At 46.5% G+C, this 12,844-nt stretch overlaps 1 protein-coding gene across 1 annotated transcript in view; it reads right to left on the bottom strand.

Moving 5' to 3' along the window:
* Positions 1 to 12,844, bottom strand: part of LOC108797960 (cadherin EGF LAG seven-pass G-type receptor 3-like) — a 111,430-nt gene that overhangs the window by 69,073 nt on the left and 29,513 nt on the right. The window contains exons 8-17 of the mRNA XM_018569648.1: positions 12,372 to 12,541; positions 12,100 to 12,285; positions 11,725 to 11,835; positions 9,446 to 9,614; positions 9,110 to 9,251; positions 7,861 to 7,981; positions 6,912 to 7,095; positions 4,601 to 4,702; positions 1,509 to 1,603; positions 358 to 567 (exon numbers count right to left, since the gene is read on the bottom strand). Coding sequence (XP_018425150.1) covers positions 358 to 567; positions 1,509 to 1,603; positions 4,601 to 4,702; positions 6,912 to 7,095; positions 7,861 to 7,981; positions 9,110 to 9,251; positions 9,446 to 9,614; positions 11,725 to 11,835; positions 12,100 to 12,285; positions 12,372 to 12,541 — 1,490 coding nt within the window. The remainder of the gene's footprint in view (positions 1 to 357; positions 568 to 1,508; positions 1,604 to 4,600; positions 4,703 to 6,911; positions 7,096 to 7,860; positions 7,982 to 9,109; positions 9,252 to 9,445; positions 9,615 to 11,724; positions 11,836 to 12,099; positions 12,286 to 12,371; positions 12,542 to 12,844) is intronic.

Below are 12,844 nucleotides of genomic sequence, written 5' to 3'. Positions count from 1 at the left end.
GCAGGGACTCAGCAGCTCAGCCTATCCTGCTCTTCTCTTCTAGCAGTGACTCAAAAGCCTTCTAATAGCTCAAGTGAACACAGTGCAGGAGGTATGGGGGGAGCAGAGTGAACTGAGCAGCATAAAGAGGACCAGAAGAACTGACAATTAAATGCTCCAAAACCTAATTTTTATGCTGCTTGTTAAGAATATGCAAATATGTGAATGTGCATAGCCTGGCCACAGGTTCCCTTTAGGCCATTGATCCTAAAAATGAAGATTTTGCCATAAGGGCCATGACAATAGGCAGATGATTAATGGCGGACCACACAATGGTATGACCATCGCCCCTGTGTTCAGGACTCCAGCCGACCTCACCTCAGTGAACTGGGCGTCTTGAGTAGCGGTTAGTCCGAATCCTTCTTGTTTGTTCTCAAACTGCATGAGGTGTGACAGCAGGCGGTGCGTAGTGTGAACATCATTTCCAAAGTACTGCTCCATGTGGTCGGTCACTGAGCATAGACGCAGGGACAGCTTCTTGGCCTCAATTGTGTTAAGCTCAATCTCGTTCCTCTCCAAGCGCTCCAGCTGAAGGGTAACACAACACATGGCTTTAGCTTACCCCATTAATAACCACATTCAACTGCAGAAACTGAAAGGGGAACCTCAAGATAAAGAAAGATGGACCAAACACTCAGTGTGTGGAAGGGTTAGAACATCTGTCATGTAAAGACCGGTCACTGCTGCACTCTCTCCTTGTGCAGGGTAGCTGGTCTTGTCTCCAACCCCTACTGAAATAAAGACCAGTCACTGCTGCTCTCTCTTCTTGTGCAAGGTAACTGGTCTAGTCTCCGCCCCCTTTTGTAATAAAGACCAGTCACTGCTGCTCTCTCTTCTTGTGCAAGGTGACTGGTCTAGTCTCCGCCCCCTTCTGTAATAAAGACCGCTCACTGCTGCTCTTTCTCCTTGTCCAGAGTGACTGGTCTTGTCTCTGCCCCTCCTGTAGTTTTCTGCAGGCAGCCTGTAGTGGGTGGAGACAGCTCTGCTCTCTGCACAGGCAATATGCAGTACAGTGATGATGTCACTTCTACTTTTCCAAGGTAATAACTGGTCATTGGTGCACACAAAGTGGATTTATATCAATAATGGTCATTGACGAATATGCTTATATGAAAGTCTTTGTACCTGGATTCCAGCTTTAGCCAAAAACACAACTTAAAGCCATCTCTGCGTGCATCTTTATATATTGGCTTACAGACTGCAACATTTCATTAAAGTCCCTTAAAGCCAGTTTTTGATTACAAAAAATATCAAATGGACCAAGAAAAAGTACCACCAACAGTTTATAGATTTATATAGTAGAGTCGTTGGCAGGTTGCCTTGAACTAATCGATTGTTTATTGCCATCAAAATCCAGTTAAAACAGCTAAAAAAAAAAACCCTCATACGTGGCCAGTAATAGGGTTGCCCTTGGCACAGGGTAGACTGTAGCTGGCGAATGTTGTCACATTCCCTACGCTTTGACTTACCAGTGCAGAGAGTTCCATGAATGCCGGAGAAGTGCAGTTAAACAGGTCCGGTTCCATCCAGCCCTTAACCTCATCGCAGTGGCGGATCGCAGCCCCTGGAGGACACGGGGGAAAGTTAGGTTGACTTCAAATAAAGGACCCTTTGTATCGCTGCAGAAGTGCATACGCATGACGAGTCGCAGCAAGCTGGAAAGGCAGCATTCAAAGCGCAAGCTTCTGTGAGATCCGGGCAGATTTCGGAAGGCTATGCCCACCCTAGTATTAAAGCTTTTTGAGTGGAAAGCAAAAACACCAGACACGTAAAATCAAAGAATAAACTGATCATGGTGTAATGTGCTACAGTGAGATCGTCCATTCAGTTTACGGAATCCATGAAAAAATGGAATCAACCTGCTTTTCACAGCCCTGCGGCCTCTTGCCATGTGACTCCGAGCTGCAGCATTCGTCTCTTCCAGCTACAGAGGGTGGGACTCCGAATCAGGGAATAGAGGAATAAGCCACCAGCTTATGGTCCAGATGGTTCACTTAATCGTCCCGTCTTTATTTGATCTTGGATAAACATGGGATCACATACAAATGCAATGTTTCGGAACCCTATGCGGTTCCATCATCAGGCAAAAATAGTGTGACGAAGGAACCAAATACAGTTTCGAAATGATGCATTTGTATGTGATCCCATGTCAAAGACGGGACGATGAAGTGGGCCACTGGTGTGCTGGCGGCCTATTCTTCTATCCCTTGATTTATGCGGCGCCATCCGCAGGTCTTTACAGCATCCACTGAAGTACATTAATTGAGATTCCGGTCTAGAGTGCGATTCTTACACTCAGAATCAGGGAACACTTTCCCAAAGGGATATACAGAGCAGAATGGCGATCTAAATAAGGTAAAGACTCACATTCAATTTGGTGCCCCCCAATAGGTAGTCCGTGTGCTCTGCACCAATTTAAATGCTGATGTTTCACACCTGGCAAAAGTGTTTTTTTATAATTCTTAACTTTCCACTCAAATGTAACTCTTTACTCTTGGATGGGAATAGTTAAGGAAGCAGGTTAGTAAGGAATGGCTGAAACACATTTCATAACTGAGCTGTAGGGAAGGTTGGCAAGGCAAGAGAATTTAGGGGTGCTGGATGCAGGAGAGTTTATCAAGTTCATTGTAAAGTAAAACACCATGTAGTCAGGAAGCCACGTAATTAGTATTTCAAATCCTCACCTCTTCCTCTTATGCCTGAATAATGTGGAAAGGAAAGTGGAGACGGGACACGGGGTGGAGAGGAAAAATACCAATTAAAACCACACGGTGAACCCTGATTCTCACAAACTGTTGATCTTTAATAAGGGTTCTCATTAGACACATATTATCATTGCATTAGTGTAAGGAAGCAAAGAAGAATAGAAAAGATGGAAAGGGGAGGAAGGGAGAAAGAGGGGAATGGAAGAGAGGAATAAAGATAGTAAAAAGGAGTAAAACGGATGGAAGTGAAAGGGCAGGAGATGATGTGAAATACAAGAGGGGGCAGTAGAGGACATGAGAAAGAAAAGGAATGGAGATGAGAGGGGTGGAGTGGAGGGAAGGAGAGAGGAGAGGATCGAGCAGCTAAAAGCAAAGCAAAGGAAAGGTGAGAGGAGAGGAAAGGCAAGCAAAGGGGAGAGGACAAGTACATGGAGGGAAGAGGAAAGGGAGAGCAGATTAAAGCAATGGAATAGGCAGAGAAGAAGAATGGCAAGCAAAGGGGAAAGGAGAGGGAATAGAAAAGGAAAGGGAAGAGAGGAAAAAACTGAGAAGGGAAGACAGCAAAGAGGTGAGAAGAGGAGAGAAGAAGAAAGAAAGGGCAGGGGAGAAAAAGGAAAGAATAGGAAGAGGAGAGGGAATAGGAAAAGTAAGGCAGAGGGGAAAGGATAGCAGACAGGGGAGAGAAGAAGAGAGGAGAGGAAAGAGGAAAAGAAGAAGAGATGACAGGAGGAGGGGAGAGGAGAGAAGGGAGGTAAGAGGAGAGAAGGGAGGTAAGAGGAGAGAAGGAAGGTGAGAGGAAAGAGGAGAAGATAGGAAAGAGGAGAGAAGGGAGGTGAGGGGGAAAGAGGAGAGGAAATGATAGGAAAGAGGAGAGAAGGGAAAGGAGAATGGAAGACAAAAGAAGAGGGGAGGAGAGAGGAAACATGAGAAGAGGGGAGAAGATAGGAGATGAAGAGTGATTGGAGGGGAGAGAAGAGTAAGAGTGATTAGAGGGGAGAGAAGAGTAAGAGTGATTAGAGGGGAGAGAAGAGTAAGAGTGATTAGAGGGGAGAGTAGAGGAAGAGTGATTGGAGGGGAGAGTAGAGTAAGAGTGATTAGAGGGGAGAGTAGAGGAAGAGTGATTGGAGGGGAGGGAGAAGATGAAAGCAAAGAGGAGAGAAAGGAGAGGGCGAAAAGCAGAAGGTGATAAGAAGAGAGGGGGATGAAGGGGAAGGGATAAGCAGATAGAAAGGGAAATAAATAAAGTGAATAAAAAAAGGTATCAAAATGAAAAGGATGAAGAAAAGGAAGAATTGGAACAAAGTATTTAAAAAAAAAAAGAAGGGGAGGGGAGATTAAAAAAAAGTTGGGTAGGGTAAAGTGAAAAGGAAGATAGGAAGGTGAGAGAAGAGAGGGTAAGGAGGGAGGTTGGACAGAATATTTAAGTACCTGGAAAGACTCAGTGAACTCTAGAGGACGGGGCACACAGTAATAAAACTGCAGAATATTTCCGAGCTTCCATCATACGGAGACAAGCGGCGGCTCAGGAGGCGCTGAGCTTCACAATAATAGGTTAGCGCATTACCTGGCGTCTCACACAACAGTAAAAAAAGCCGCAGGGCTTCTCTCCAGCTCCCTGATCGCAGACTGACAGCGACGCATAAACAAGGTAGGCAGCAGTCAGCAATGTTTAGCAATGTTCTGCTCAGAGTCTGGCGTACATTGCTGGAAATATTTGCAGTGAAATGCTAATTTGGAGCAATCTGTTGAGCGGGTGGACAGATTTTGTCTGGTTCTCAGTCTGGAGGAGGATGATGACATAATAGACTCTAAAACATTTTTTTGGGTTTCAGGATTGCAGCCCTTGCTTTACTCACCCAGGGAGCCTTTCGGGCAAGGAACGGCAGCAGGGAGTCCAAATTTGGTCCTCGGCCACCAAACTCCCGATGTTAGTGTTCTGGGACAGCCATCGTATATCACTGTGAGGCAAAGGGACACAGGTTACTTATCACATCACCGCTGTGACATCACCTGCTGGGGTGTCCGAGTCCAACAATCCACATTGAGCATTTCACCGGGAAAGGCAGCTGATACTTCATTCTCTGTCTGCGCCATATTTCTACTGTGTTTGTAGATTCATCATGACTGGAGTTGTGGTTTATAATATAGCACAGCACTCTGTTTTATAGAAAACGCCATACAATGTTAGGAATTTGTCTCTAAGTTAACTTACATATTCTTAATCAAAGGAGAACTCCATCTTGGATGGAGTGCAGGGAAATGTAGATGCCCTGTGTGGTTTTTGTTCTCAGTCCCTCTTTAATAGCATTTTCCCTTATTGCCAAAAGCTCACTGCCACATACTATGACTAAGACACATAAAAGTGTATCTAAGTCATATCTATGAGGAAAAGTGCACATTAAAACAAAGAGCACTTACGAGGGGAGGCCAATAAGTTCTTACCCTCACCATGATCTAGATGTGCTAGGGATCTGAAATGTTGCAGGTTTATAGGGGGATATCTTAGTAATATGCATGGCACTTTTTGGCGAATTATAGTTAGAGCCAAGAGAACTGGAGTAGGTGTCATGCCGGACAAAGTTGAATACCGAGCCGTGATTAGGTTCCTCCATCTTCAAGGGAAATCGGCCCAAATTATCCATGAGGAGATGTCAGCTGTGTATGGAGAGAATTGTCCATTGGCTATGAATCTCTGCCCCTGAAGGTTCCATGTCAGGTGAGTAAGGTGGATGGGGCAGAGATTCATAGCCCATGGACAATCCTCTCCATACACAGCTGACATCTATTTATGGATCATTTGGGCAGATTTCCCTTAAAAATGAGGAACCTAATCACGGCTCGGTATTCAACAATGTCCGGCATGACACCTACTCCATTTCTCTTGGCTCTAACTATAATTTACCACGGCCTACAAAAACAAAAATTACCATGCATATTACTAAGATATCCACCTATAAACCTGCAACATTTCAGATCCCTAGCACATCTAGATCATGGTGAGGGTAAGAACTTATTGGCCTCCCCTCGTATCTGTACTGCCCTCTTCAACTGACCTAACCTACCCTCTTCCCATATATTCATACTTACCTTGATCCAACATCCGTGTTTTCACTGTTAGTTTTCATCCAGCGCGTGCACGTCTGCACTGCCCTGGTCACTCCTGCGTATTATAGCCCTATAGACTTCTATTGGACGATCTCTAATCGTCCCCGGCCTCGGAACACAGCCCCATAGAAGTCTATGGGGGACTAATGTGCAGGTGCGACCAGGACAGTATAGACCTGCACTGGATGTAAACAAACAGAGGAACCGCAGCTGTTGGATCAAGGTAAGTAAAAGAGATATGACTAAGCCCCGGTGGAGGTGAAACGCATCAGTGAAGATAGAGCAGCATCTGCCATAGGGTTATGTACTTCGGCTTGCAATGTATGTACTGTATGGAACTGACGATTAACTTTTTGAAGCATTGTACAAAAATAACAAAACAGATGTGCGACTTTCTTTAGCTCAACCAGCACAGAATACTGTCAGCAAGAGCAAGGTAAGTACAGGTTTTGAAAAATCTCAGAGGTTAAGGTTCAGGGCATGGGGGATAGGAGTGCTAAGATGAACCCAAGGGTTAATATGAACCCGTGCTTGGGTCATGAGGGGTCAAAGCAACAGAATTACATTGATGGTGGCTTATACCACCAGCAGTACATTTCTATTGCGCCCTTGCTGCTCCGATCAGCTGCTGGACCAAAGACATATGACAAGCTACGTAGCATGTGACTGATTTCCCTACCTTCCATGTGACAGTGCTGATGCTTTTTAATTAGTCACTCAGGCACCCACTGTGGTCACGCAGAGGGGGTAGGGAGAGGGTCCGCAGCCCTTGTAAGCTTTGAATCACAATTGAAGTGGGGGAGTGAAAACAAAGTTAACTATAAGATGCTGGTTACGGAGCCATTAAAGTGAACCTTTCCCTCTGCCATGAATGGGAGGACCACAGGTTCAAAGTTAGCCTGACGTCCAACTGCAACCAACATGTTTTTGTCTTTGTATTGTATTTCTATGGAAAGTCAGGTCTATGTAGTTTGCATGCCCCTCTTTACCCCTCAGACATGTTGCTTTATATCTGCTCTAGCTGCCCTCGTGCTGTTTTTCGCGCCTCCCACCGGTTCTCACCTTCACAGCCACTTGGCGAGACCTCAGCGAACGGATTGTCACAGCTGTTGCACTGGCGTCCAATCACTCCGGGCCGGCAGAAACACTGTCCGCTATCTGCATCACATGACCTCGAGGAGGAGCCAATGGGGTAACAGTCACAAGGCAGGCAGGTATCGCTTCCTTTAGGGTGGTAATGAAACTCCTGCAATGAGAAGACATTGAAAACCGACCATGGGAAAAATAAAGGTTTTTTTGGCTAGCGGCAACATCGCAAAGCACCTTCCTGTACCCGCTAGCAAGCCCATAATACGGGGTCACCCTCTGAGAATGCTGGAGGCCAAAAGCCAGGCTTATGGCCCAACTACCAGTAAATCCAGAAAGAAGAAGCGGGTGTAACTTTATTAATCTGGACAGACAGGCATAGAGTCATTGTCTGGGATTAACCATAGCGATCGTCTTGCCTTGTGGGTGAAAAGTGTCGAAGGAGGGGGGTCCAGGTTAGGTATTCTCTTCTGTCTGAATCAATAAAGTTACATCCACGTTAAATTTTTATGGAATGCCGCCGTTTCTTTCTGGATTCATTCATATTTGTATTCTCTAGGTCAAACTCCAGTCTTCCAGCTGCGGTGAAACTGCAAATCCCATTATGCATCTGCCTCTGTGCAATTTCACGGCAGAGCGAAAGGCGTTGTCACCTTGTTACAGGAAGTGGAAAAATAACAGACCTACTGGTAAGGTAATGAAACTATGTTACGGGGGGACAAACACTGCTGTGTTAATTCTAGCGACAGACTGCGTTATATATGTCATCCCCCCCAGAAGTTTTGCTTTAAGTAGCAAAAATAACAGCAAGAGGTTAAAAATTCAATCAACCAATCTCCCAATAAATTAATGCCGCTTTTCAGATAACCATAACCCACACGCGTGTACAATACTGAACTGAGCCCGTGTCAGTGTCCCTCCATACCTTGCAGAGACAATGTCCGTTTGTTTTATTGCAGTCTGGATCGAAGCCCTTACTGACATCACAGTTGCACGGTCCGCAGGTCCGATTCCCCCACCAACCTTTGGGACACTGGTGATCCATTCTATGGGAGAAATCACAGCACGCCTTTATTTAAAGCTTAATACACGGATGACATACATATAAGGGAACTGTATTGCTGTCCTCCCAGTCCTGAGGTTTACACAGCTCTGCCACACCACACAGCCCTAGCAGTCTTCATGTCTGTCTGGCAGTGGAGGAGACCTGATTTTTCTCTGCTGCAGTTAAGTAGGAATTCACTCCCTCCCCTTACCTGTGACTGAATAGTGAAAGGAAAAGAAGACTGCTGTGCTCATCTCTCTGCTCTCTCCTCCAATCAGAATACTCCTTAAACTACAGCACAGATAATTGGCTCCTTGTGCTGCTTCTCCTTCCTCCTCTCTGAGCTCTGCAATCTGATGTCCACCCCCTCACCTTAGTTTATCGAGGGCACCTGCTATAGTGTAGGGCTGCAGCTAACAATTATTTTCATAATCGATTAGTTGCCCAATTATTTTTTCATTTAGTCGATTGGTTGCATTAAAAAAATCTCTCTCTTCTCTCCTCTCTCTGCTCTCACTTCTCTCTCTCCTCTTTTTCTCTCTCACTTCTTTCTCATCTCTCTCTTCCCTCTCCTTTCTCTCTCTTCTTCTCTCCTTCCCTATCCTTTCTCTCTCTTATCTCTGTCTCCTCTCTCTCTTCTTCTCTCCTTCTCTATCCTTTCTCTCTCTCCTTCCTCTCTCTCTTCTCTCTGTCTCCTCTCTCTCTTCTTCTCTCCTCTCTCTCTCCTCTTTTTCTCTCTCACTTCTTTCTCATCTCTCTCTTCCCCCTCCTTTCTCTCTCTCTCCTCTCTCTCTCCCCCTCCTCTATTCTTTCTCTCTCTCTCCTCCCTCTTCTCTCTCTCTCCCCCTCCTCTATTCTTTCTCTCTCTCTCTCTCCCCCTCCTCTATTCTCTCTCTCCCCCTCCTCTATCCTTCCTCTCTCTCTCTTCCCTCTCCCTTCTCTCTCTCCCCCTCCTCTATTCTTTCTTCCCCCCCCTCCTCTATTCTTTCTCCTATCTCTCTCTCTCTCTTTCTCCTCTCTCTCTCTCTCATCGATAATGAGAATAGTTGCCATTATTATGGATTGAATGGATTCGTTGTTGCGGCCCTACGATAATGTTTCCTTCATCTACAATGAGCCGCCTTCTTACCTGTGCTCGCAGTATCTTCCATAGTGGCTCCCGCTACACTCGCAGGTATAACCCGGAGTGGAGTTTGGCTGATGACGGCACAGCCCCTTGTTCTCACATGGATTCAGCTGGCAAACGTCCACACAGTTCTCCCCAAAATAACCTGCAGAGGCAACAAAACCCTCCTGTTACTAGGACTTGAATCGGATCCTTACCATAACAGGATGACATTTAGTCTGCTAAAGCACAATGTATCACAGCTAGCACAGCTGATCTCCTCCATCCCTTTCGGCCACTTCCTGTCCACAAACTTCATATCCAGTGTATTGCTTTTACATAACCCATTGAGTCACATACCTGGGTTGCAAACGCAAGTATGGCCCAGCCACGTGTCCACGCATGAACTGTTCCCCTGGCACGGGTTGGGATCACAGGCACTCTGAACGCTGCAACCGGTTTTAACATTCACAATGTTGCTGGGTTTGGGCAAAGTGATCCCACTCGATGTCTCGCCTAGACGGAGGCCCTTTACAAAGACGAAGAAGGTGGTTAGAAAATCTGATTCCAAATATAAACATTTGAGTGTCCACAGCAAAAACCTTTTTTGTTTTTTTTCGGGTTGAACGTGGCAGGGTTAGACCTCTGTCATGTTTTTATTGTTGTCTGTCTTGTAACTGCAACAGGAAGTGAGGATGAATCCTCCAATGGAGACCCCTGTTCTGGTGACAACTGTCTAATGCAATCTTTCACTACCAAGGTTCACTGGAAGCATAGGGTTCCTACAGAGGTTGCAATGAGGGAGAAGCAATGAGCAATTTCTGACTTCGTGATAAGTTACCACTGACACTAATGATCTTTCCAGCTTTCTGTAAGGGGAGAATTCTTCCCACTGACCCCCAATGTAAGAAGCATTCTTCCCCTGACCCCCAATGTAAGAAGCATTCTTCCCCTGACCCCCAATGTAAGAAGCATTCTTCCCCTGACCCCCAATGTAAGAAGCATTCTTCCCCTGACCCCCAATGTAAGAAGCATTCTTCCCCTGACCCCCAATGTAAGAAGCATTCTTCCCCTGACCCCCAATGTAAGAAGCATTCTTCCCCTGACCCCCAATGTAAGAAGCATTCTTCCCCTGACCCCCAATGTAAGAAGCATTCTTCCCCTGACCCCCAATGTAAGAAGCATTCTTCCCCTGACCCCCAATGTAAGAAGCATTCTTCCCCTGACCCCCAATGTAAGAAGCATTCTTCCCCTGACCCCCAATGTAAGAAGCATTCTTCCCCTGACCCCCAATGTAAGAAGCATTCTTCCCCTGACCCCCAATGTAAGAAGCATTCTTCCCCTGACCCCCAATGTAAGAAGCATTCTTCCCCTGACCCCCAATGTAAGAAGCATTCTTCCCCTGACCCCCAATGTAAGAAGCATTCTTCCCCTGACCCCCAATGTAAGAAGCATTCTTCCCCTGACCCCCAATGTAAGAAGCATTCTTCCCCTGACCCCCAATGTAAGAAGCATTCTTCCCCTGACCCCCAATGTAAGAAGCATTCTTCCCCTGACCCCCAATGTAAGAAGCATTCTTCCCCTGACCCCCAATGTAAGAAGCATTCTTCCCCTGACCCCCAATGTAAGAAGCATTCTTCCCCTGACCCCCAATGTAAGAAGCATTCTTCCCCTGACCCCCAATGTAAGAAGCATTCTTCCCCTGACCCCCAATGTAAGAAGCATTCTTCCCCTGACCCCCAATGTAAGAAGCATTCTTCCCCTGACCCCCAATGTAAGAAGCATTCTTCCCCTGACCCCCAATGTAAGAAGCATTCTTCCCCTGACCCCCAATGTAAGAAGCATTCTTCCCCTGACCCCCAATGTAAGAAGCATTCTTCCCCTGACCCCCAATGTAAGAAGCATTCTTCCCCTGACCCCCAATGTAAGAAGCATTCTTCCCCTGACCCCCAATGTAAGAAGCATTCTTCCCCTGACCCCCAATGTAAGAAGCATTCTTCCCCTGACCCCCAATGTAAGAAGCATTCTTCCCCTGACCCCCAATGTAAGAAGCATTCTTCCCCTGACCCCCAATGTAAGAAGCATTCTTCCCCTGACCCCCAATGTAAGAAGCATTCTTCCCCTGACCCCCAATGTAAGAAGCATTCTTCCCCTGACCCCCAATGTAAGAAGCATTCTTCCCCTGACCCCCAATGTAAGAAGCATTCTTCCCCTGACCCCCAATGTAAGAAGCATTCTTCCCCTGACCCCCAATGTAAGAAGCATTCTTCCCCTGACCCCCAATGTAAGAAGCATTCTTCCCCTGACCCCCAATGTAAGAAGCATTCTTCCCCTGACCCCCAATGTAAGAAGCATTCTTCCCCTGACCCCCAATGTAAGAAGCATTCTTCCCCTGACCCCCAATGTAAGAAGCATTCTTCCCCTGACCCCCAATGTAAGAAGCATTCTTCCCCTGACCCCCAATGTAAGAAGCATTCTTCCCCTGACCCCCAATGTAAGAAGCATTCTTCCCCTGACCCCCAATGTAAGAAGCATTCTTCCCCTGACCCCCAATGTAAGAAGCATTCTTCCCCTGACCCCCAATGTAAGGAGCATTCTTCCCACTGACCACCAATGTAAGGAGCAATTGTGTTTCTCACCTGTATACAGCCTTCCAGTCCATTCTGCACTTCCTTGGCTCCTATAATGCCTCCAACGTAGAGGTGCTTTACCCTCAGTCCATGAAGCTCATTACCAACACCGACTGTATCCTAAAGAATGACAGGACAAACAAAACTTTATTAGTTATCAGGCATGACAACCTGCACTCACAGTATGTCCTCAGTCTTCTGGGTTGAATGGCTCTGGGTGTCATTCAACCTAAAGACTGAGGACATCATGCGGTGGAAGGCAATTACTGCAGGGGGTTATATATACATTTGTAGACTGGAATTGGCCTTTGGATTCAGTTCCTGCTCAAAAATGGAAAATGGTGCATCATATGTGCTGACAGATTACATCTATTGCCATGTTACCTGATAGAAGCCGTAATCCAAGATGATGGTGACGACGTAACGTGTGTCACGCCCACTGCGGACGTCGCGGAGCTCCAACTGGAGGTCGTGCCACCGCCCGTCATTCACCTGCATCTGGTCCAGAAGAAGGGTGGAGGTTTTGGAGGAGCCACGGCTGACAGAGAAGGAGACCAGGCCAGAGACCAGCTGTAGGTACAGGAATAAGGTAGATATAGATGACATAAGCCACATCTATAGGGCACCTATGTGATGAGAAAATGCTGTAGACTTGCCTGGCATAGTATGGTGGTATACTGTCCAGCATGGGCTTGTAACAACACCCCATCTGAGTTTCGAGTCCTGAACGCCAGCCCCAGGAACCAAGGAATGGAGATCTTTACCTCGTTTTTGAAGTCCCAGGAGAGGACTCCGCTGCTGTTAAAATGATAGGGGTGGTGCATCGCTGAAGGGAAAAAGAACGTGACATAAGATAACAACACCGCTAAAATAAAACAACTCACATCTATTAGGTGCCAAAGCCTTTGTAAATCTGTTCGGCCAGTTTTGTGATTAGATCATACAGCCAGGTTCTGGACTCTCTGAAGACCAATTAATAGTTAAGAGTTTAATCCAGGCCCAGGACCCAACCCTGCCAAGATTGGACAGAGACACTGACAGCACTGGAACTACCAGGGTTGCAATTGTGACCAGGCCCTGGCATTCCTCCTGTGGGGGGGGGGGGGGGGGGGGGGGGGGAAGGGGGGGG

This window comes from Nanorana parkeri, unplaced genomic scaffold (genome assembly GCF_000935625.1).
Source record: "Nanorana parkeri isolate BGI_ZX_2015 unplaced genomic scaffold, ASM93562v1 scaffold1372, whole genome shotgun sequence".
NCBI classification, from domain to species: Eukaryota; Metazoa; Chordata; class Amphibia; order Anura; family Dicroglossidae; genus Nanorana; species Nanorana parkeri.
Note: the sequence above shows the minus strand (reverse complement) of the source record. Positions and strands in the feature narration are given on the sequence as shown.